A 26,108-nucleotide genomic window follows, 5' to 3' on the forward strand; every position below is an offset into this window, starting at 1 on the left:
GATTTTAAGGAGGATTTAAGGAAGCAGAGTTTTGCTCTGGACTGGATGTTTTCAGGAATTGGGGATAATTCTCTGATTAAGTATCTTAAATCTAACCCAGAAAGAGAGAAGACTAGAGTGAGGATGAAGCTGCAATTGGTTAAGAAGCAGTCATTAGCCTGAAGAGGGGGATGTTTGGTGTTTCATGGCTTGGCCAGTGTTCACATTTTGTCTGTGTTAGGCGTGATTGTAGAGTGGTCTCATTTTTGTCTTCATCCATCATGATCATAGAGTGACCTTGTCTGATGTTGTTGTTCTGTGGAATTGTTTATACTCAGTAGAACACCAAGGCTTAGTTGTAATGTCAGGTCATTTCCTTGTTACACCAAGGCTTAGTTGTCGGTACCAACTCCTGGATGTCAGGGGCTGCTTTTCTTTATCTCAGGTTTGAGAGTCTAATTTTATCCTTTTTAAATTGCAGTGCCTCTTATCCAAATTGACATTTGAATTCTGGCTCCACAGGATCTTGGGCAAGTTACTTATTACACTGAGATAATGTTTGTAAAGTACTTAGTGTCTGCACATAGTAGGTCCTCAGAAAATGGGAACTATTGTTATTTATTTATTTATTTTACAAACTTTTAAAAATTTTATTTATTTAATTTACTTATTTTTGGCTGTGCTGGGTCTTCGTTGCTGTGCACGGGCTTTCTCTAGTTGTGGCGAGTGGGGGCTACTCTTCGTTGCGGTGCACGGGCTTCTCATTGCGGTGGCTTCTTGTTGTGGAGCACGGGCTGTAGACGCATGGGCTTCAGTAGTTGTGGCACAAGAGCTGAGTGGTTTTGGCTCATGGGCTCTAGAGCACAGGCTCAGTAGTTGTGGTGCACGGGCTTAGTTGCTCCGCAGCATGTGGGATCTTCCCGGACCAGGGCTCGAACCTATGTCCCCTGCACTGGCAGGCGGATTCTTTTTTTTTTTTTTTTTTTGAGATGATGGGGGTAGGAGTTTATTTATTTATTTATTTATTTTTGCTGTGTTGGGTCTTTGTTTCTGTGTGAGGGCTTTCTCTAGTTGTGGCAAGTGAGGGCCACTCTTTTTCGCGGTGCATGGGCCTCTCACTATCGCGGCCTCTCTTGTTGCAGAGCACAGGCTCCAGATGTGCAGGCTCAGTAGTTGTGGCTCACGGGCCCAGTTGCTCCGTGGCACGTGGGATCCTCCCAGACCAGGGCTCGAACCCGTGTCCCCTGCATTAGCAGGCAGATTCTCAACCACTGCGCCACCAGGGAAGCCCTGGCAGGCAGATTCTTAACCACTGTGCCACCAGGGAAGTCCCGGAACTATTGTTATTAATTTTACAGTTCTTTTAAGGTTACAGCCTCTAGAGGTTATGTTACAACATTGTTAAACCTTGGTACCTAGTTTTTACTACTCTTTTTATGAAACAGCAGCAGTCTAAATGAGATTTGAAGAAGAAGGCGAATTATCTGAAGAGTGATATAAAAATATTTTTGCTAATTGTGACCCTTTGTTCAGAAAAAACAGATGGAAGTCTCCCCTTAGTGTCACTTAGTATCCTAGCTTTTTATTACAAAAGAGATGAAATGATTTTTTATTCTCATGTATGTACTCATGTATGAATGCAAGCTCTTTTTTTTTTTTTGCGGTTTGCGGTCCTCTCACTGTTGTGGCCTCTCTCGTTGCGGAGCACAGGCTCCGGACACGCAGGCTCAGCGGCCATGGCTCACGGGCCCAGCCGCTCCGTGGCATGTGGGATCTTCCTGGCCCGGGGCATGAACCCGTGTCCCCTGCATCAGCAGGCGGACTCTCAACCACTGCGCCACCAGGGAAGCCCTGAATGCAAGCTCTTGATAGAGAATTGGAAAATACCAAAAATGCACAGAAGAAAATTAAAATTACCTACCATCCATAGTAAATTAAAAAAGACTTTTAAAGAAGATAAATTGATTGAAATTCTTAAGGTTTAAAGAAAATGTCCAAAACTGTAATGATTCCTTTACATAGGATTCAAAACCTTTCCAATTAAATGGGAAAAAATAAATCTTAACTTCAGAAATAAACCTTGATGGTTGAACATGAAAGCAAATATGGCCTTTTTTTGCTGAATTAAAACAGAGTAGAAAGGATCCTTTCTGTGATAGTGAACTATGAGAGAATTAATCGGGGGGCTGTTAGTCTGATGCTTCATGGTCTCTGTGGTTTATTGTGGATTAGCACACATTAAAATCTACTGTAAGATTTTTAAAGATACCCGTTATTCCGCTAGTGTGACACTTGCAAGTTGCTAGCAAAAAATTATGTAGGAAAATGGATGTACTTACTCCCTGGAGTTGTTTGTAGAATGATGCTTAAGAAGGACTAAATAGATAAGTTAAAAGCAGTGGGCTTTATGAGCTAAAATACAACAGTGCATACAGTTCTGGAGTGGAAGGATTTATATTTATTAACAAATTTACTAAGTATGATAAAGGTAATTTTTTACATACCTCTTTATTAAAGTATTATCCCATGCCCTGTTTCATTTGATCTTTGCCACAACTCACGAGGTAAAAGAAATGTCATCTTGTTTTTAGGTAAGGAGGCTAAAACTCAGAGCAATTGCCAGACTTTCCCAAAGTCATACAGCTATTAAATGATGGAGAAGGACTTAAATCTCTGTCTTCTAACTCACATACTTGCAAACTGACATCCTCTCTCCCTACCCAAACTACTCATGTTTTGACCCTTCTTGTGGCAATCTGGGTACCACTAACATGTGAGTGAAAAGATGCAGTTGATGATTCACAAATTAGTCTGCTATTCTTTTTTTTTTAAACAGAATATAGATTTACTTTTTAAAAAATTAATTAGTTAATTTGGCTGTGTTGGGTCTTAGCTACAGCACACGGGATCTTCATTGTGGGATCTTTTGTTTCCACGCATGGGCTCTTTTTTTTTTTTTTTTTTTTTTTTTTTTTTTTGCGGTACGCGGGCCTCTCACCGCTGCGGCCTCTCCCGCCGCGGAGCACAGGCTCCGGACGCGCAGGCTCAGCGGCCATGGCTCACGGGCCCAGCCGCTCCGTGGCATGTGGGATCCTCCCAGACCGGGGCACGAACCCGCGTCCCCTGCATCGTCAGGCGGACCCTCAACCACTGCGCCACCAGGGAAGCCCCACGCATGGGCTCTTTGTTGTGGTGTGCAGGCTTCTCTAGTTGTGGTGCGTGGGCTCAGTAGTTGCACATGCGGGCTTAGTTGCCCCACGGCAGGTGGGATTTTAGTTCCCTGACCAGGGATTGAACCCGTGTCCCCTGCACTGGAAGGCGGATTCTTAACCACTGGACCACCAGGGAAGTCCCTCCACTATTATTATCTTTATTTAAGGATGGATAACATCAGTATTTTTGTTGCTTGTACAGTAACACAACCCAAAAATTAAAATAATGCACAAATATAGAAAGTGAAAATCTTCTGTAATCTTATCCTTAGGGAGATGATTACTGATAAGTTTCCTGATTTTGTCTAGTTACATAAACATAAATATTCATTAGAGGAAAAGAACCATGTTACATAGAAACTGATCTGTAACCTTTTTCACTTAATGTATGGGGACTCACTTTCCGTTTCAATATATTTAATCTTCCTCCTCTATTTTTTTCAGTTTTTAAGAACACTTTTATTAAAGCATACATAAAATGCACAGTTAGTGTGTTGCTTAATGAATTATTAAACTGAGCACAGCAGTTTGAAACCCCACCAGGTCAAGAAATAGAATATTACTCCAGAAGCCTGCCTTTCTCAAATCCTCCCTTCTGCTCACTACCTTTCCCCACCCTTCACAAAGGTATCTTCAGTTCCTAACTTCTTACACCATAAATCACCTTTGCCTGATCTTGAGCTTTATCAGTGAAATCACACAGTATGTCTTCTTTTTATGTATGGCTCCTTTTGCTCAACATTATGCTTGTCAGATTAATCCTTGAGGTTACTTGTGGCAGTAATTGTTCATTTTCATTGCTGTATACCAGAGAGCAGCAAACTGCCTATAATGGGTCATTTAGTCATTTTTTTTATTGTAGTAAAAGATAGATAACAAAATTTGCCGTTTTAGTCAATTAAAGTATGCAAATCATTGGCATTAAATACATTCACAGTACTGTGTAACCATCACCAATATCCATTTCTAGAGCTTTTCATCATCCCAAACAGCAACTCTGCATCCATTAAACAATAACTCCCCATTTCCTCTTCTCCATACTCCCCTCCTCCCAGTCCCTGATAACCTCTGTTCTGCTTTCTGTCTCTATGAATTTGCATATTCTGGGTACCTCATATAAGTGGAGTCATACAATATCTGTCCTTTGGTGTCTAACATTTCACTTAGCATTTCAATGTTTATCAGCCTTGTAGCATATAACAGATTTCATTCCTTTTTGAGGCTGAATAATATTCCATTGTATGTATATACCACATTTTGTTTATCCCTTCATCTGTTGATGGATATTTGGGTTCTTTCCATCTGTTGTTAATAATGCTACTATAAACATTGGTATACAAGTCTCTGAGTTCCTTTTCAATACTTTTGAGTATCCACCTAGGAATAGAATTGCTGGATCATAAGGTAATTATTATGTTTAATTTTTTTGAGGGACTGCCAAACTGCTTTCCACAGCAGCTTTGCATTTTTTTTTTTTTTAAAGAATGGGAATAGAGGGAAATCTCTTTTTTTTTAAATTAATTAATTTATTTATTTTTTATTTTTTTGGCTGTGTTGGGTCTTCATTTCTGTGCGAGGGCTTTCTCTAGTTGTGGCAAGTGGGGGCCACTCTTCATCGCAGTGCACGGACCTCTCACTGTTGCGGCCTCTCTTGTTGTGGAGCACAGGCTCCGGACGCACAGGCTCAGCGGCCATGGCTTACAGGCCCAGCCGCTCCATGGCATGTGAGATCCTCCCAGACCAGGGCTCGAACCCGTGTCCCCTGCATTAGCAGGCAGATTCTCAACCACTGCGCCACCAGGGAAGCCCAGCTTTGCATTTTTTAAGCATATTTTTTAAAATTAATTAATTTTTTTTTTTTTAATCTTTGGCTGCGTTGGGTCTTCATTACCGTGAGCGGGCTTTCTCTACTTGCAGCGAGTGGGGGCTACTCTTTCTCGCGGTACGAGGGCTTCTCATTGAGTTGGCTTCTCTTGTTGCGGAGCACGGGCTCCAGACACACGGGCTTCAGTAGTTGTGGCTCACAGGCTCTAGAGCGCAGGCTCAGTGGTTGTGGCTCAAGGGCTTAGTTGCTCTGCGGCATGTGGGATCTTCCCAGACCAGGGCTCAAACCTGTGTCGCCTGCATTGACAGGCGGATTCTTAATCACTGCACCACCAGGGAAGTCCCCAGCTTTGCATTTTTACATTCCCAGCACCAGTGCACAAGGGTTTCTAATTTCTTCACGTTTGTTAGTTTCAAGGTTTGCTTGTTTTATTTTTATTTATTTATTTTTACTTTATTTTATTTTTTCATCTTTTGGCCACACCATGTGGCATGTGGGATCCTAGTTCCCCAACCAGGGATCGAACCCGAGGCCCCTGCATTGGAAGTGTGGAGTCTTAACCACTGGACTGCCAGGGAAGTCTCTGTTTTTTTAAACAATGGCCACCCTAATTAATGTGAAGTGGTATTGCATCATAGTTTTGATTTGCATTTCACTAATGACTTATGATATCAAGCATCTTTTCATGTGCTTATTGGCCATTTGCATATCTTCTTTGGAAAAATGTCTATTCAAGTCCTTTGCCCATTTTTGCATTCTCTTGGTTTTTTGTTGAACCATTTAATAAATATTTCTCTTTTTTTTGGAATTTTGAATTTTATTTTATTTATTTGTTTATGCAGCAGGTTCTTATTAGTTATCTATTTTATACATATTAGTGTATATATTTAATAATTATTTCAAGTGCTCTTTCAAAACTATTCAACACTCTCATATAGGGGGTGTGATCCAGTAAAGTTTTATATACAAAAACAGGCAGCTGACTCTATTTGGCTCTTGGGCTGTTGTTGGTCCTAGATTATGTAGTTCACTTGTAGTTCACATTATTGGCTATTAATTTCAACTACCACTACAACCATTGTAAGTTTCTGCCATCCCACTCTTCTCTTGATTTGATGTAGTCTGGTTGGTTGAGTTTGAATGTTGTTGGGGCCCATATAGGAAAGAGGGAAATGTGTAAGGGAAATTAAGAACTGTTCAAGAATCATGAAGGCCTTTTGTGTGCTGGACGCCATTGTAAGGTTTGATTTTTCTGCCATAATTTAGTCAAAAGGGGGAATTCCCTGACGGTCCAGTGTCAGGACTCGGCACTCTCACTGCCAGGGCCTGGGTTCAATCCTTGGTCGGGGAACTAAGATCCCACAAGCTGCATGGCATGGCCAAAGGTTAAAAAAAAATTTTAGTCAGAAGGATGATCACGTAGGAGCTTATGGGCTTGTAGTTTCCCCTAATTTAAGGGACTGAAGTGATTTGAGTGTGGGTGTCAGCCCTTGTACAGGCTGGCCTAGTTCATAATTCTTCAGTGATGCAGGGTCCCAACCAAAATCTTGGAATCATTGCCGCTTATTCTCCTTGGCATGCCCTGGAATTCATTTTTTGTCAACTTAGTCCCATGAGTCTGCTGAAAGCTCTGCTTAGTTTCTTGGTCACATTTGCATTCAGAATTGACAATTGTTTCAAGCAGAAAAGTGCCCCAAGTCATAGGCTCACCTCTGTTGGCTCTTCTCTTTTCCCTATTTTGGTAATTTTTTTAAAACAGCCATCCTAATGGGTGTGAAATGGTCCCTCCTTCCAAATTTTAGTAATTTTCATACTGTTTTGAAAATTCTTTGATCCCTTCAAACAGATGTTTTTAAAATACTTTTCTAGTTTTTCTCTTCTAATCTTACTCTTGTAATCAAAATTTTAGCTCTAGTATTATAATTCAAGTCACAACAAATGTTCTTATACATAAATGTTGGAGTATTGCACTTTTAAAAAATCAGATTTATTGAGGTATAATTTATATAAAGTTTACCCTATTTAGGGATCTATAGTTCAGTGAGTTATGACAAAGAGCTGTGTAAACCATCACCACAGTCAATATATTGAATGTTTTATCACCCCAAAATCTCCCTTGTGTCTCTTTGTAGTCCATCCCTTTGCCTCCCCCTTAGCCTCTGGCAATCACTAATCTGATTTGTCCCTATAGTTTTGTCTTCACTGAATGTCATGTAAATGGCATTATATAGTGTGTAGCCTCTCGTGTCTGGCTTTTTTCACTTAGCATGTTTTTGAGATTCATCTATGTTCCTACATGTATCAGTATTTGTTCTTTTTATTGCTGAGTAGTAGTCTATGTATGGTGGTACCACAATTTGTTAATATGTTCACTAAATGATGGACATCTGGGTTGTTTCCAGTTTTTAGTTCTTATGAATAAAGCTGGTAAACATTCATGTACAGGTCTAGGTCTTTGATGTTTTTATTTCTTAGGGTAAATACATAGAAGAAGGGCTGGGTCATGTGATAAGTATATGTTAATGTCATGAGGAACTACCAGACTCTTCCAAAATAGCTGTATCATTTTGTAGTCACACCTGCAAATGTGACTTGTAACTTTCTTCCATTCAAAATTAAAATCTTGGAGTTTTAATTTGTAGTTCCCTAACAGCTAATGATGTTGAACATCTTTTCTTGTGTTTATTTGCCATGTATGTCTCTTCTTTGGTAAACTGTATGTTTTGATCTTTTGCACACTATTTTTAAATGACTTTTTAAAAAAATCATTGCAAGAGTTCTCTATATATTCTGCTTACAAGACGTTTATTAGACATATTGTTTTGCAAATATTCTCTCCCAGTCAGTCTGTGGCCTGTCTTTACATTGTCAGATCCATCTTTTGAAGAGCAGGAACTTGTAATTTTTATGAAGTCTGGTTTATCAGTTTTTTCCTCTTTTTAAAAAATGTATTTATTTATTTTTGGCTGTGTTGGGTCTTTGTTGCTGCGTGCAGGCTTTCTCTAGTTGCGGTGAGCGGGGGCTACTCTTTGATGTGGTGCATGGGCTTCTCATTGCGGTGCCTTCTCTTGTTGCAGAGCACGGGTTCTAGGTGGGTGGACTTCAGTAGTTGTGGCATACAGGCTCAGTAGTTGTGGCTCACGGGCTCTGGAGTGCAGGCTCTGTAGTGTGGTGCACGGGCTTAGTTGCGCCGTGGCATGTGGGATCTTCCCATACCAGGGCTCAAACCCCTGTCCCCTGTATTAGCAGGTGGATTCTTAACCACTGTGCCACCAGGGAAGTCCTACTTTTTTCCTCTTAAGGTTTGTGATTTTTATGTTCTAAGAAGGGTCTGCCTAAGCCAAGATCACAAAGAATTTTGTCTATGTTTTCTTCTGTAAATTTTATATTTTTAGGTTTTACATTTAGGTCTGTGATCCATTTCAAGTTAATTTTTGTATGTCACGTGAAGTTTTTTTGTGTATGGGTGTCTGTTATTCCAGTGTCTTTTTTTTTTTTTTGCGGTACACGGGCCTCTCACTGTTGTGGCCTCTCCCGTTGTGGAGCAGAGGCTCCGGACGCTCAGGCTCAGCAGCCGTGGCTTATGGGCCCAGCCGCTCCGCGGCACGCGGGATCCTCCCAGACCGGGGCACGAACCCACATCCCCTGCATCGGCAGGCGGACTCTCAACCAGTGTGCCACCAGGGAAGCACCCAGCGTCATTTTTTGAAAAAGCTATTCTTTCTCCATTGAATTACCTTGTCATCTTTGTCAAAGTCAAATCAATGATATATGTGGGGTCTCTTTTTGGACTTCTGTTCCATTGATTTTTTTTTTTTTTTTGTGGTACGCGGGCCTCTCACTGCTGTGGCCCCTCCCGCTGCGGAGCACAGGCCCCGGACGCGCAGGCCCAGCGGCCATGGCCCACGGGCCCAGCCGCTCCGCAGCATGTGGGATCTTCCCGGACCAGGGCACGAACCCGTGTCCCCTGCATCAGCAGGCAGACTCCCAACCACTGAGCCACCAGGGAAGCCCTGATACTTTTTTTAAATTTTCTTTCTTTTTTGTTTTTGGCTACGTCGGGTCTTAGTTGTGGCATGCAGGATATGCGTTGAGGCATGTGGGATCTTTCATTGTGGTGCTCAGACTTCTCTATAGTTGTGGCGTGTGGGCTTTTTTCTCTCTCTAGTTGTGGCACGTGGACTACAGGGCACGTGGGCTCTGTAGTTGGTGGCACGCGGGCTCTCTTGTTGAGGCACGTGAGCCCAGTAGTTGTGGCGTGCAGGCTTAGTTGCCCTGCAGCATGTGGGATCTTAGTTCCCTAACCAGGGATCAAACCCACGTCTCCTGCATTGGAAGGCAGATTCTTTACCACGGGACCACCAGGAAAGTCCCTCTGTTCCATTGATTTATATGTCTATCCTTTCTCTGGTGGTCTTGTACTTTTAGGTAAGAAATATCTATGCATTTTCTACTGTCACACTGACTTAAGGAGATTCAAATAATGCAGTAAATCAACTTCCTGTTACCAACGAATGTTAGGTAGTAGAGTAATTATTGAGCATGTGATTTTATTTGTAATCAGTCATTTCACTTGCCTCTCTGTAATGTGGTAAAACACCTTAAAAGATTTTGTTCAGATGTTGCCAGTGAGAACTGTCATACACTGCTGTTAGGAGTATAAATTGGCACAAGCACTCTCAAAAAGCATTTTGTTGATTTCTGGTAAATGGAGAATATGTGATGAGCTATGACTCATCAATTCTACTTCTTAAGCATATACTCAAGAGAAACTGGCTCATGTACATAGGGGGACAGGTACAAGAATGTTTATTGCAACATTATTTGAAATATTGAAAAACTGGAAACAACCTACATATCTTTTAATAGGAGATAGTTGAATAAATTGTAGGATGGTATAGGATACTATGCAGAGTCGAGATGAATGAACTAATCTCTGTATAGCAACATAGATCTAAAAAGCAATGTAAATTTTTAAAATAAAATGATATAAATAAAGTAGGAACAATAGAAAAATATATACAAGTAAGGTAGACACTCAATTCATGATAGTGGTTTCTGGGAAGGAAAGGAGCATGAGAATGGGAAGAGGCACAAAAAAGGAACTTCTGTTGTATCTGTTAAGTTGCAGTTCATTTTTAAAATTTTTAAGTAAATACGACATTGTTATCAATGTTCCCACCACACAGAATGCAAATGCTATTTTACTGTTTTCTGTAATTTACCCCTTTTTTAAAATTAAAAAACCAAAAATACATGTAAACAGATATTTTCTTCATAAAAAACTAGAAGGTAAGCATCCAAATAGTTTAAATTGACTTACAACAGATTTTTAATAATTTCTTCATGTGTCATTATCAAGTACTTATTGATCACTTACTCTGGATCAGACACTGTGTAAAATACTACTGGCATTTTATATGGGTAATAAGTAAGAAATTACCCTGTCCAAGGGGCTAAATCTAGTTAGTGATTTATTTTGGGGGTGGAGGAAGGTAGGTAGGAGGTACACACTCATAAGGGGACAGTATTTCTTAGTTGTTTTGTGGTGTTTATAATAAGTCTTCATCTATTCTATGTTATCAGGAGAGTCATGATATTTTATTGATTTTGAAATTTCAAATTAAAGAATGGCATGGGAATTTTTGTTTGATTAAATAGGAACATGAGTAGGGAAAAATGAAAAACAGTTCTTATGCATGATTTCCACCTTTGCTTTACTGTATCTCTATATTAGCCACTTATGAGGCTTTGAAGATTCTAAGGACTAAGAAATTAATTTTAAAAACAATGAAATTTGTATATAATTGTTAACACTTTAAAGAAGTATCCTACACATGTTTTGATTATGCTGAATTTTTAGATCCTTTTAAAGCTTAATTTTGGATCAAGGATAAATGTTGTCATGTTTAAAAGAAAATAGAAATGTGTTACTTAATGGGCACACTTGTAATCTCATACACCAGTTCTCATGGCGCAATCATTTATTAAATAAAAGCTAACTCTGAAAGGAGCACCCGTGAACATATTACATCATATTTGACTACAGTTAGATTAAACAATGCTTTTTTCCTCACTATTATTGAAATCATATTTATTTTTCCTAACAGTATATATTTTAAAAACCATTTATTTAAAATAAAATCTTGAATATTTATTTCTCTAATACAACATTTCAGTGGTTATAAGCATCAATACCATGAGATGATAAACAAAGAATCACAGCTCTAAAATTTTGAGAAACGTTGACGTCTATATCTCCCTCTTGCCGAGCCACATATACATTAAGATGCTAAAGTCCTAAGAAGTCACAGAGTGACAGTTTTCAGACTTGTTTGATCACAACTCTTTTTTTCATGTATTTCCTAATAAGAGCATGCTTTGGAAAATGTTTAGTGTATTCTTAGGGTATACTTGTGATTTATACAAATAATTATTTCTATTTTAAAGTAGGACAAAAGGAGCAAGCTGTGGAATGGTATAAGAAAGGTATTGAAGAACTAGAAAAAGGAATAGCTGTCGTAGTTACAGGACAAGGTAAGGTTATATTTACGTTTGTTTAGTAGCATCCGAAATTGTGTTCACATGATTGTCCTGATTTCAGATCGGTTTATCTTAATAAAAGTATTTAACAGATTTTTAAATGTTCTTGTTAAAGTTAATGCTTTATTACCTATGCTAAAAATGAAGTTGTAACCAGATATGCTCAAACTTGATTATTATATTACTTGTGTCCTCCTTGGAACTGCTGTTCATGATATTTTAACCCTATTTTTAAACCTGTTTTTGAAACCTCATCCTTTCCTCATTGTCGAGGCAGGGAAGGAGTAGTTATTTCACAGACTCCCTTTTACACTGTGGGTAATGCTTGACTGCATGTTAAAATATGAGCTGGGGCCTCCCTGGTGGTGCAGTGGTTGAGAATCTGCCTGCCAATGCAGGGGACACGGGTTCGAGCCCTGGTCTGGGAAGATCCCACATGCTGTAGAGCTACTGGGCCCGTGAGAAAGCCCTCACACAGAAACAAAGACCCAACACAGCCAAAAATAAATAAATAAATAAATAAATTCATTTTTTAAAAAAAGGAATGGAAAAATATTTTTTAAAAAAATATGAGCTGTAATGTCTGACTTTGATTCACACATGGCTTTTTAAAACCAAAACAATTATTTCTCATCTTTACTTTCCTGTCACATTAAATTAAAAATTAGAGTCTAAGGACTTCCCTGGTGGCACAGTGGTTAAGAATCCACCTGCCAATGCAGGGGACATAGGTTCAATCCCTGGTCCAGGAAGATCCCACATGCCATGGAGCAACTAAGCCTGTGTTCCACAACTAGTGAGCCTGCGCTCTAGAGCCCACGAGCCACAACTACTGAGCCTGCGTGCCACAACTACTGAAGCCCATGCTCCGCAACAGGAGAAGCCAGCGCAATGAGAAGCCAGCGCACTGCAACGAAGAGTAGCCCCCGCTCGCTGCAACTAGAGAAAGCCTGCATGCAGCAACGAAGACCCAACACAGCCAAAAAAAAAATCAGAGTCTAATATTACCTTTAAATATGTAGACAATATTTCTTGCACACATACTACGTGCCCAAGCATCATTGTATGCGCTTCATACGTATTATCTCTTTTAATTTCACCACAACCCTACACTCTAAAGCTGCTACCATTACCCTTATTTTTCAGATGAAAAACCTTAAGTGCAAAGAAATTAAGTAACTTGCATGAGGTCTCATAGGCAGGAAGTGGTAGAGTCAGGATTTGAACCCAGGCAGTCTGACTTTAGAGCCTGAATTCTTAAATAGTATGCTGTGAATAGTGGTATGTGGGTACCACTATTATATGAGTAAAGTACCTCAGCTTCTCGTAGCTAAAATAAATTCAGAAGCAAAAATTACAATGTGTGGGCTGAGAATCTTAGCCTTATGGATCAATCCACCCAGTGGATATTTTATCTGGCTGGCTGATTCTATAACTTATATCAGCTAATCTCCAGTAACTATAATGTGTCCAATATTTACCATGTTTTTTAATCTCTCCTTTTTATTTTGACTGTTTCTCTAGCTACTGGTCTCCTGTATAAAAGAGGGCAGAATAGAACAAGTAAATATGGAAGATTGGGTCTTGGAGACTTTTCATGAGTTTATGAGCATGACTTTATGAATTATGTACAAAATATATGTGCTGTTCTTGCCAAATGCATAGAAGAAGAGTTAGAAGAAAATGAGTTGGCTATAAGAAGAAAATGAGTCGGCTATAAGAAAAATAGTATTTCATTGAATCAAAAACGCCTTCAACTGTACCAAGAGAAAAAACAATGTCAATTAAACTATGACACATCCTCTTCTTATCACATAGAATTTGAATTTTAACCTTATTGAATATGCTATCTTAATCTTATTTAGACATAGCTATAACAGGAGTATTAGTATCTATGACCAAATTTTTGTATGCAGAGGAAGTGACAGACTATGTTATGACTGCAGCCTGGCTGATAGCATTAGTAGGTTGGCACAGGTTTTAAAACACTTCCCAATTTCAAAGAGTTTTAAATGTAGGGGGGAAAATATGTCTCAAAACCCGTAAAATCCATGAAATACCACAATAGGTCTGAAGCCATCATAAGGAACTATAACTGATTTTTTAAGATATTATTTGAAAATGATATTTTGTTAATTTCATAGTCTTTTCATAAAGACTATGACTCCCCATGAGATTAGTTGGTATGATAATTTATCTTGAAGCAGCATTAGTAGGTAAATGTAGATATTTTAATTCTTTTTTTCTGCTTTTTCTTTCAGGTGAACAGTATGAAAGAGCTAGACGCCTTCAAGCTAAAATGATGACTAATTTGGTTATGGCCAAGGACCGTTTACAACTATTAGGTATCAATTAATGAATCGTATAACTGGAATGAGATGTATTTAAAATCTTAAGATTTAAAATCTTAAAAGTTTAATGAAACTTTAAACGCAGATGGAAATAAATCAGTGAACTTGAAAATGTGTTCTAGGCTTTCTTTTAACTTATGAAAATTTCTAACGTATACAAAACAGAAGAGTTTATTGAACTAATTATCCATCACTCAGCTTTGGTAATTATCAACTCATTGTCGGTCTTGATTTAAGACTGGCAAACTATAGCCTATGGACTAAATCCAGTTCACTGCCTGTTTTTGTAAGTTGGCACAAAGCTACTCTCATTCCTTTGTATATTTTCTGGTTGCTTTCATGCTACAGTGAGAGAATTAAGTAGTTGATACAGAGATCATACAGCCTGCAAAGCCTTTTAATATGTAGCTTTTAAAAATATTTTAATATTTACTGCTGGCTCTTTACAGAAAAAGTTTGCCAACCACAGTTTATATCCCTGCTTACTTTCCCCAACTTCATATTACTATTTTGAAACAATTTCTCAATATCTTTTTATTTCATTTATAAGTATTTCATATCTCTAAAAGATAAAGATGCTTTAAAAATAAAATTGCCAAAGTGAGGAGATTGTCACTTCTAACGTTTCCCTTCTTTCCGTCCCTCCCTTATTTCCTGTGTATCACTTATTTTTTACTTTGATTTGTAACTAGAACAAACCTTCAAAAAGAAAACTCATTTCATTATAAAATGAAGGTAATGATTCTTCCCTCTGGGGAAGCTGTGAGTATTAAATGGGATGATGGACATGACTGCCAAAAAAAAAATTTGCCAAAATACCATTATCACACCTAAAAAATAACAAATAATTCTTTTAATACTAACATAAACATAAAAGTAACAGCCAAAAAAATGGTCAGTGTCCAAATTTATATATAATATATAAATAATGTGCAGTCAGTATCTCAAAATTTAATAACTCCTACTATTTTTTTATAATTTAATTGTTTGAATCAGGATTTCAAGAAGATCCATACTATACATCTCTTTTAATATACAAGTCTGTTTTTTCATTTTCTTGCAATTTATTTGCTGATGAACCAGATCTTTTCCACGTAGTGTTTCCTGCAGTCTGACTTTCGCTCCATGCATCTCCATGTTATCTTTTAGTATGTTCTTCTGTCCTCCCTATAAATTGATAGTTGAGCCTTAATTGGATTGAAAGTAGATTTTTATTTATTTATTTATTTATTTATTTTTGCGTTACGTGGGCCTCTCACTGTTGTGGCCTCTCCCCTTGCGGAGCACAGGCTCCAGACGCACAGGCTCAGCGGCCATGGCTCATGGGCCCAGCCGCTCCGTGGCATGTGGGATCTTCCCGGACCGGGGCATGAACCCGTGTCCCCTGCATCGGCAGGTGGACTCTCAACCACTGCACCACCAGGGAAGCCCTTTATTTTTTAATGATAAGACTACTTGATAGGTGGTTTTGTGTTTATCCATCAGTATTTCTTGTGATGTTAGCAGCAGTTGATGACTTATGCCTAGTGACATTATAATTGTCATTCTTTCTGCATTCATCAGCTGTAAAAGGTCTATAAAGTGAAACTTCTCATCTTCTATTTGATGGTATAGGTTTTAAAAATATATTCTGAAGGTAAATCTACCCCTCAAACAAGGTGGAACTAAAACCCACCCTTCTTGGGTGGTTCTACCATAGCTTGATGTGATAGAAATAGTAGAAACTTGGTAAACAGGCAGACTTTATTTGTTGCTCTGTGCTTTTGATAAGTTATTTAGCATTTCTGAGTCTTCTTTATTTCATTTGTAATATGAGGCTAATAGATAATTATTATCTCACTGTATTTGTGACTATGAATTGTTGAAGGAACCTAACCCATAGTAAGTACTCGAAAATGCTGGTTTTTGTTCATCTCCTTACCTGTGTGTAATCACCACCCCTGCTTTTGTGTACATATATACACATATGTTTTTTATTAATTCACCCATTCATTCATTCCTATATGGTCCATGGTGTTTATAAATTTTTTGCCCCACTTTTTTTTTTTTTTTTTTGCTGTACGTGGGCCTCTCACTGCTGTGGCCTTTCCCGTTGCGGAGCACAGGCTCCAGACGCACAGGCTCAGCGGCCATGGCTCACAGGCCCAGCCACTCCGCGGCATGTGGGATCTTCCCAGACCGGGGCACGAACCCATGTCCCTGCATCGGCAGGCGGACTCTCAACCACTGCGCCACCAGGGAAGCCCTTGCCCCACATTTTTAAAAAAGAAACCCTTACTGTTTTCAGATAGCTAACAAGGCAGTGTTCTCCTGGCTTCTGTGGCTGACAGTTTGCCTTCTTACTTCCTATGTGGTGGTTATTACTGTGTCAAATAAAATTACATATTACATCAAGGGTTGTTGTAGTAAAATAATTATCTAATTGTTCTAATTGGTCCTTTCTGTGTGTTTTAGCTATAACACCTTTTCAGTATATGTACAAAGTATCAATGTATGTGATGCAGATTAAGTTTGATTATGGAACATTTTGTAACATGTTTCAAATTGAATAATAGTTGGTTTTTATCTTTTATCAGTATTTGAAATTGTGATATGGTAAAACATTAGAAGCAACTCATCAATTTATAGACTTGTCTTTAAATACAACTTAGTAATTTCTTATTTGTGTTGTTAGAGGAGAGGACAAAAAGATATATAATATAACATGAAGCTGGGCTTTAATAGAATTAATATTTGGTTGTTATTGTTGTTTGTTATCCTCAAAAGTGCTATATGTCCATTCATGAAAGATGTTACTTTAAAAAAGAGAGGGTGGAATAAAAAGACATCATCAACATTTTCCTGTCTTCTGAGAATGCAGAATATCTGGGAGTTATATACCAAAGACAGTAAAAATGAAGTGTGCACAAGTGCATAGTAGAGCATATTTGTGTATTATATGCTGGTTAAAAAATGGAGCTTTTCAGAGGTGGGATGCCTGATAGGTATCTAAGTAGTATGGAGAATGATAACTGGGAGTTCCCCATACAGACTGGTCTGAGAGGATGTAGCATCTCTGATAAAGATGGAAAGAGTTCATATGTATTATATATCTTCAATTTACTGATAGTGAACCTTAGAGCAAACTTAAGTGTAAAACCTGCTGTAGATAAAAAGATAATTTTGGCATTGGTGTCTGGTATACTTGGCAATTACCCTTTTTAAAAAAAATTTAGCTTCATTCAGGGTCCATTTATTAAGTCCTTACTCTGTACCAGGAACGGTGCCAAGGGATATAAACTGAATTTCTTTCTTTTTTTTTTTATTAATTTATTTTTGGCCGTGTTGGGTCTTTGTTGTTGTGCGCAAGCATTCTCTAGTTTGCAGCAAGCGGGGGCTACTCTTCGTTGCGGCGCGCGGGCTTCTCATTGCAGTGACTTCTCTTGTTGCGGAGCATAGGCTTCAGTAGTTGTGGCACGTGGGCTCAGTAGTTGTGGCTTGCAGGCTCTAGAGCGCAGGCCAGTAGTTGTGGCGCACGGGCTTAGTTGCTCCGCGGCATGTGAGATCTTCTCGGACCAGGGCTTGAACCTGTGTCCCCTGCATTGGCAGGCGGATTCTTAACCACTGCGCCACCAGGGAAGCCCTGAATTTATTTCTTAACTCGGGAAATATTTATTGGGTGGTTATCATGTTCTAGGCACTTAGGATATAGACAAGGATCCTTGTGTCACAGAGTTTATATTCCAGCAGGGAGAATACTGACAGTAGGCAATAAACATAAAGAATAAATAAGTTATTCCATGTGTTAGAAGGTGATAAATTTGTGGAGAAAAGAAAACATAAAACACAGTATAGGGGATTAGGAGTAGATGGGAGGTGGTCTGGGTTTTTAGTTTTAAATAGGATAGTCAGGGTATATACCTCTTGGAGAAGTTGACATGACCTGTAAGTTAGCCTTACAGGTATCTGGGAGAAGAGTGGTCTGGGGAGAAGTAAGAGCTGATGCAAAGCCTTAAGAAAACACATCTGGTATGTTTGAGAGGAGCAAAGAGGCCAGTGTGCCACAGCAAGAAGAGTATAGTAGAGATGAGGTCAGAGAACTAATGGTGGGGGGGCGAGCAGAGGGGGCGGCCATCACAACATGCAGGACCTTACAGGCCACTGAAGATTTGAGCTTTTGCCACCTGTGAAGTGGGGAGCAGTTACAAGGATTTTTTAGGAAAGGAGTAACATCATCTGACTTCAGTTTTAAAAGGCTCCCTCTGGTTGTGATGTTGCAAGGGTATGTTATGTACCAAGGAGAGCAAGTAGGACAACTATTGTGGTAACCTAGGAGGAAAATGGTGGAGGCTCGGGCCAGGCTGATACCAGGAGTAACAAGTGGTCGGCTTATGATTGTAGTTGAAGCCTGAGCAAACCGATTTACTGATAGATTGGATAAAATGTTCCTGTGTTTAGGCTCTTGTTGATATAGTGGAGAAGGCAGACATAAATAGGTAAATCATCATCACTGCAGGATGGAGATACACAAATATTTTGTAGGGATGGGAAAATAGGTGTCTGAGAAATCTTCCTGGAAGAAACCTAAAGTGGGGATTTAAAAAGATAAATAAAAGTTATTAATGGTTGGGTGGAAAGATATTCCATGAGGAACTAACAGCATGAACATAGACTCAGGGACAAGGGAAAGCATGGTGCTGGTAGAGACATGAATTTGGGATTGCTCAGGCATAAGAAATGTAGGCAGATCCTGGAGGGCCTTGTTGGTCATATAAAGGAGCTTGAGTGCTAATCTGTGGGCAGTGGGAAACTGCTAAAGGGTTGTAGGCACACAAGTTATGTGGTAAAATTTCCCTTATAAGTAGATCACTGAGATGATTGTGTGGGGATTGCACATGAGGGATCAAGAAGCAAGGTGATTTGTTTTATTTTAAATCATTCGTTAATCTACACGACCTTTAGTCATTCTAAAAAGAAGCATTAAACTAAGCTTACTTTCTTCAAAAAAAAAAAAAAAGAATTGGAGCAGGTTCACATTAGCTGTGTGCTGCTGTTGTGTGTGTGTTTTCATGCATATAAATCCAAACCCTGCAAAAAAGTTCTATGACTTATTATTCTTAGTTATTATTTATCACAACTAAGGATTTAGTTTCTGTTTATTTTTTACTATATAATGAATGTTTATGCGAACTTTTTGTTACATTTCATTGAAGAGTTTTAATAAATCAGACATTTACAAATCAGTTCTTTCTAATTTATGTCTTTTACCAACACAAATGGTTTCTTTCTCAATATGGTGATTTGAAGAGTATTATCTTTGAGAAAAATCAGATGACCTACCTGTTAACTAACAACAGAAAAAGGGCTCCAAGGTATATTGTATCAGCCAGTTCTAGGATACAAAAGCTGTGCAGTACTTTGTGCTTTGTGCAAAAAGGGTAGCTGCTATTTAACCTGTCCCAAAGGCATGTGTGGTTGTACCATAAACCAAGCATGGCGCCTGCTTGTCTGACATTAGAAATGAAAGTTTAAAAGAATTAGTATATATGTGCTACATTTTTGCATACATTCATCGACTTCTTAGTACCGGAGGAGAGAATCAGTAATGATAACTTGGAGTATTTCAACAAAATAAATATGGTCAAAATTGAGCCCTATTATGAATGACGCTCAGAGCAAGTACTTCATGTGTTATTTTATTTAACCCTTGAGACCCTCGGAAAACTGACGCTAAAGCAAGTTCGTACTAGTGAGTAAGTGGTAGAGTGTTTGTCAGGGTGTTCATCAGCTAACAATATAGATTGACTTGACTGGGGAAGGAGTGTAGCAGTGATGTAGAGTGGCAAGGAAGCTCAAACCGATACACTCTTGGGCTTCAGGTGCTAGACATAGAGACCTAGATCTTGAGAGGATTTGTTGTTGTTATTTGAAGTGGGAGTAAGGTTGAAATAATCCTTTAAAATCTTTGATTAATTTAAAAATAGGCAATATATGCACATGCCACAAAATTTCAAAAGCTTAAGTTTGAAAAGCATCCATCCCATGCTATGCCCCAGCCACTCATTTCCCATCCCCAGAGGCAGCTGGTATTACCAGTTTCTCTGGGTCCTTTTTAGAGATAATTTTCATATATACAAGTATACATGTGTGTATTTAAATAAATGGTAGGGTACACGCACAGTTCTGCAGCATGCTTATTCCATTCTACTTTATTACATTTATTTTCTGCCTGACATACATTAATGTAGCTGAATATGGCATTTCCTAGACACTCCTTACTGTTTCCTTCTGTGTCATTTCTCCTTTCCTGAATGTCCTTTTTTTTTTTAATCTTTACAGATGCCAGCTAACTCACAGCCCACTTCTTCTGTAAAGCCTTTTTAATGTTCTCTTTGTATCTCTATCCTGCTCTCCCTACACAATGATTTGGACATATTAGATATTCAGGAAGTATTTGCTGGCGATGGTAGTGATATAGAATTGCCTCAGGTTACCAATCCTGAATAATGCATATTTTGAACATAGTCATTCACTTGTTCATTTCTGTTGCTATTTTAATGTCTGAGTTTTTACTAATTCTGTTGTTAAAGGTAATTCTATGTAAATGCCAAACCCTTCATTATGTAATAACTTTGTAACACCTTGAATCGTTTTTCATTTTCACATATATTTTATTTTTTTATCATGTATTTTTTTTCTTTTTGTTTATTTTTTTCTTTTTTACCCCCCTCTGTTGCATAGAGAAGCTGCAGCCAGTTTTGCAGTTTTCCAAGTCACAAACGGACGTCTATAATGACAGTACTAACTTGACATGCCGCAATGGACATCTCCAGTCAGGTGGGTTTAGGTTAACTAACATGTAAAATAACAAAGCTTGCATGCAAAGTAGAGTCTTACTTAACCTGATAATGTTGATTTGATTTTATAGTGGTAGATTTGATTGGTTTTTGTTTGCACAGGGCTGTGTGGAAAATACAGTAGCCCTATCATTCATGGTGTGTAAACACGTAATACATAGGGCATAGCCATTCTCAACATGTTATATTTGCATATTTTACAACCTCCAATTTTTGAAATTATAAAATATGAAGGTTCGTTTTCCTAAATTATTAAAAGGTTCTATTGTTTCTATCTTACTTTGAGCTTTTGTGTTTTTTTCTATGGGTACCTGTACCAAATTTTTATGAAGTGTTTATTGAGACAGAAATTTTAATTTTTCTTTGTTATATACCAATTTTCAATGCATATATATTTTCAATTATATAATACATGAATGTTTTATCATAGCACCTGTTAGAAAAAGTTTGAAGCTGAATTCACATAGTGAGGAGAAACATTAGAATACTATTTTTCTTTTTCTTTTGTCCATGCCATGTGGCATGCAGGGATCTTAGTTCCCCAACCAGGAGTCAAACCCTACCCCACTGCAGTGGAAGCACGGAGTCTTAACCACTGGACTGGCAGGAAAGTCCCCTAGAATACTATTATTTACTATGGGTTAAATTTGTTTTCCATAAACTTTGGTCATCACATCAACTCCTACAGAAGATTAAATGCTGTTTTGTTTGGGTGGTAGGATCTTCATTTCCTAGGTTCTCTGACATCTTCTCTAGTTTTATTGGTAACTTTTTCAGAATTCGTTCTGTGTCTAGTACTTAAATTTTATTAAAGTAAATATTACTTTGTTCAAGTTGTAGTAGAAAACCCTTAGTATAGACTATAAAACAACTGCTTTCTTTACTCATATGTGATAAAAAAAAGGTTTCAAGATTTATTTTTTTGTTTGTTTGCTTTTTTCATTTTTATTGGAGTGTAGTTGATTTACAATGTTGTGTTAGTTTCAGGTGTACAGCAAAGTGAATCAGTTATACATATACATATATCCACTCTTTTTTTAGATTCTTTTCCCATATAGGCCATTACAGAGTATCGAGTAGAGTTCCCTGTGCTATACAGTGGATTCTTATTAGTTATCTATTTCATATATGGTAGTGTGTATATGTCAATGCCAATCTCCCAATTTATCCACCCCCCCCGTTACCCCCTGGTAACCATAAGTTTGTTTTCTACTTCTGTAACTCTATTTCTGTTTTGTAGATAAGTTCAGTTGTACCCATTTTTTAGATTCCACATATAAAAATGATATATGGTATTTGCCCTTCTCTGTCTAACTTACTTTACTCAGTATGACAATCTCTAGGTCCATCCATGTTGCTGCACTTGGCATTATTTTGTTCTTTCTTATGGCTGAGTAATATTCCATTGTATATATGTACCACATCTTTTTTAAAAAATATTTTATTATTTATTTATCTATTTGGCTGTGCCAGGTCTTAGTTGCTATACCACATTTTCTTTATCCATTCCTCTGTTGATGGACATTTAAGTTGCTTCCATGTCCTGGCTATTGTAAATAGTGCTGCAATGAACAAGATTTCAATAAAGAAGAAATAGTGTGAGTGGATTTTTTGGGATGGAAGAGACAATTGGTCATCAACTCTTTCCCTTGTGGCTTTACCTCTCCCTTAAGGAGTTCTCAGTCTGGTTTGGTCTTCCACTACAGAGCCCCACCTTAGTAACTATATTCATTTTCCCATTCCTTCCTGTATCTGATTTAAAATAACCTTTTCAAGTATAAAGTATTTTTTGTGTTTCTTTTAGCATGGCTGTGAAGGGCTGACATCTTCATAATGAACTGTTTGAAAAAACAAAGAAATGTAAGAATTCACCACATGTAAATAGTGAAGTTTCCAAAATACAAATTTTTTTTTTTTTTTTTTTTTTTTTTTTTTGCGGTACGTGGGCCTCTCACTGTTGTGGCCTCTCCCGTTGCGGAGCACAGGCTCCAGACGTGCAGGCTCAGCGGCCATGGCTCACGGGCCTAGCCGCTCTGCGGCATATGGGATCTTCCTGGACTGGGGCACGAACCCGTGTCCCCTGCATCGGCAGGCGGACTCTCAACCACTGTGCCACCAGGGAAGCCCCAAAATACAAATTTGAGATCCTAATAATCCTACCTGAGTAAACAGCAAAATTTTCTAGCCCTGAGGAGCTGGTATGCCTTTCCCTTGTTATCTTGATTTTCTTCTACTTAATTCCACATGTGAGATCCCATTGTATTTTTCTGCCATGTTGGGGGACAAAAGCAGCTTTCTCTTCTGGGACCCATTAAAAAATCAAACTGGGCTTCCCTGGTGGCGCAGTGGTTGGGAGTCTGCCTGCTGATGCAGGGGACGCGGGTTCGTGCCCCGGTCTGGGAGGATTCCGCGTGCCACGGAGCGGCTGGGCCCGTGAGCCATGGCCCCTGAGCCTGCGAATCCGGAGCCTGTGCTCCGCAACGGGATAGGCCACAGCAGTGAGAGGCCCGCGTACCGCAAAAAAAAAAAAAAAAAAAAAACAAACTGTCTTATTTTAAATACCTAGTTATCAGTTCTGTTCTTTTTTCTTGTTGGGGGGACATACTGACTTCACAGCTAATTTATGCAGCACTGGTGTTTGATTCCCGTTGAGCCTTAGTGAATCAGCTGGCTCATTCATGCCTAGTTCATTAGTGTCACCCACTTATGGAACATTCTATGATGTTTCACTTGGATGAGTTACTTCTTCTCTCTTAGGAAGCAGATATGCCAAAGTCTGCTTACTACTTTATGTGTTATCTACAATGTCCAATTTTCAAGTCAAAATTATTAGACGTGCAAACATATAGGAAAGTGTGACCCTTACTCAAGAAAGAAATCAGCCTGTAGAAACTGATTCTTGACTGGGCCCACATGTTGAATTTAGCAGATAAAGACTTCAAAGCAGCCATTATAAATATGTTCAAAGAATTAAAAGAAAATATGGCATCTGTTAACAAACCTGCAATCTTAGCAGAGAATATAAACTAAACAATAGGGGTTTCCCTGGTGGCACAGTGGTTGGGAGTCCGCCTGCTGATGCAGGGGACACGGGTTCGTGCCCTGGTCCGGGAGGATCCTGCATGCCGCGGAGCGGCAGGGCCCGTGAGCCATGGCCGCTGAGCCTGCGCGTCCGGAGGCTGTGCTCTGCAATGGGAGAGGCCACGGCAGTGAGAGGCCCGTGTACCACACACACACACACAAAAACTAAACAATAAAAATAATGGAAGTTTTAAAGTTGAAAGGTGCAGTTGGTGAAAAAAATTGCTAGATAGCCTCAACAGCAGATTGGAGATGTCAAATGAAAGATTCAGTGACCTTGAACTTAGATCAATAGAAATTGCTAAATCAGATGACTCCAATATTCAGAAAGCAGATTAGTCATTGCTTAGGGCCAGGGGCAGTAAGAGGAATGGAATGCAAATGGATACAAGGAAACTTTTGGCTATGATGGAAACATTTTGTATCTTGATTTTAGTGGCTATTTTGCCAATATATTATACATTTTAAATGCATGCACAATATTATACATAGATTATACCCTAAAATGTTGATTTAAAAATACTGAAAAGGTTTATAAAGAGAAATAATATTCCCCTTCCCACCTGTTATATCTCCTTTTCTTACCTGCACCCCTAGTTTGGCTCCTCATACAATATTTAACTCTTTGCTATTTTTCTCATGCTCATTATACTTTCAAATATTATGCTTTTATTGCTATTCCTGACTTATGAGTTTTTGATATGTATTGATTTCTTTTTCAGGTAGAAGAAGGTTTAATTCTCTTATGCCACCATTATCCTTCATTCTGTGTGTGTGTGTATATATGTACATATATATATGTATATATATCACTGTTTTTAGTTATATTGAAAAATTATATTTCATATTATTAGTAACTTAGTAAATATTGTTTACCCAAAGACAAATAATATATTTTAATTATCTTCCCTTTTGGGTTTTTCCTCCCCCCAGGTCATCTGATTTTTTTCTTGCTCTCTAGCTTCATATTACAGTTTTTTACTTCTTTCTGTGTTTAATTTGCTTTTTGACTAAAAGACCTCCTTTAGTATTTCTTTTAATGAGGGTTTGTAGATAGTAAACTCTCTCAGCCTTTCTAGTGTCTGAAAATACCCTCATTCTTACGTGACTGGTCACCTGAATATAGAATAAATGGAAGTTAACATTGTTTTTTCCTTCAGCATTTTGAGCATACTTCATTGTCTACTGACCTTTGTTACTTTTATGAAAAGTCTGCTGTCATTCTCACAGTTCCTTATGAAAATTTCTCTCCATTTGTAATCTTAGGACTATATATTTTGTGTTTGAAGAAATTCTTCTCCAGTCTCCTTTTTTCCCCTCTGAAATGCATGATACTTATCATCACCCTAGACAGGTCCTGCTTTTATTCACACCTTGGCTTTTCCATATTGTCATTCCCTTTTCTGGATTGCTTTCCTGCTTCTTCCTATAGGGTCATTATCCATTAGTTCCTTGAACATATGGTACAGAACTTTGCATTTCTTTACTAGGAAAGAACCCTTGGATCTTAATTCCCTAACCAGGATCTAACCTGTTCCCCCTGCATTGGGAGTACGGAGTCTTAACCACTGGACCGCCAGGGAAGTCCCTAATTTACTGTACTCTTAAGTTCCCTTCTTTTGTTTCCTTAAGCCATATTAAGGGATTTGATGACAAGAGCAACAATAAGGCTTTTGTCCTTGAGCTAGTCTTTTCTCTAGACTACTCTAATTTGCTGACTGATTTAACATCTGTCTTCACAGTGAACTTTGTTATTCATAAACTCTGATGTTTGTTATATAGTATATGAAAATATTATTTAGAAGCAGTGAGATTTGAACATTCAAAAGTCTGTAATTTATGTAGAAGAGCACGGTAGCTAGGTCAGGTAACCTTTTAGATTTAATTGAAGGTGTCCTATATGTGTTTATTTGCATAGATAGAAGGTAAAATACTTGGTGATTTAACCATATCTTTATACCCTTTAAATTAAAATTATTTTTTAAAACTTTTGGTGGCACAGACTAGACTTTCATACTAGTTTTTAGTCTTAAAAGTTTGGAATGAAGTGCTATTTTTTGTTTTTATCCATACAACCTATCCCTAATGCCTTTACTACATTTTGTTTGTTTAATTTTTGGCAGCTTTTAAACAAAAAAAAAAAAGGAAAAAATTTTGGCAGCTTTATTGCTTGGTACCTTTTTTATATCCTCCTCCTGTCCCCACAAATAAAGTTATTTCTTTTTATAGCAAATACATATTCCCTATAAGAAAATTATAATATACATCAGGAAAAGGAAAA

The 26,108-nt window shown here is 38.3% G+C and overlaps 1 protein-coding gene across 2 annotated transcripts in view; it reads left to right on the plus strand.

Moving 5' to 3' along the window:
* SPAST (spastin) overlaps positions 1-26,108 on the plus strand; it is a 54,613-nt gene that overhangs the window by 6,358 nt on the left and 22,147 nt on the right. The window contains exons 2-4 of one of the 2 annotated variants that reach the window (XM_082642247.1): positions 11,467-11,553; positions 13,821-13,904; positions 20,631-20,726. In XM_082642247.1, the coding sequence (XP_082498373.1) occupies positions 11,467-11,553; positions 13,821-13,904; positions 20,631-20,726 (267 nt within the window). The remainder of the gene's footprint in view (positions 1-11,466; positions 11,554-13,820; positions 13,905-20,630; positions 20,727-26,108) is intronic. The other variant, XM_082642248.1, reaches the window with a different exon arrangement.

The sequence above is a fragment of the Mesoplodon mirus genome (assembly GCF_964341445.2).
Source record: "Mesoplodon mirus genome assembly, chromosome: 14".
NCBI lineage: Eukaryota > Metazoa > Chordata > Mammalia > Artiodactyla > Ziphiidae > Mesoplodon > Mesoplodon mirus.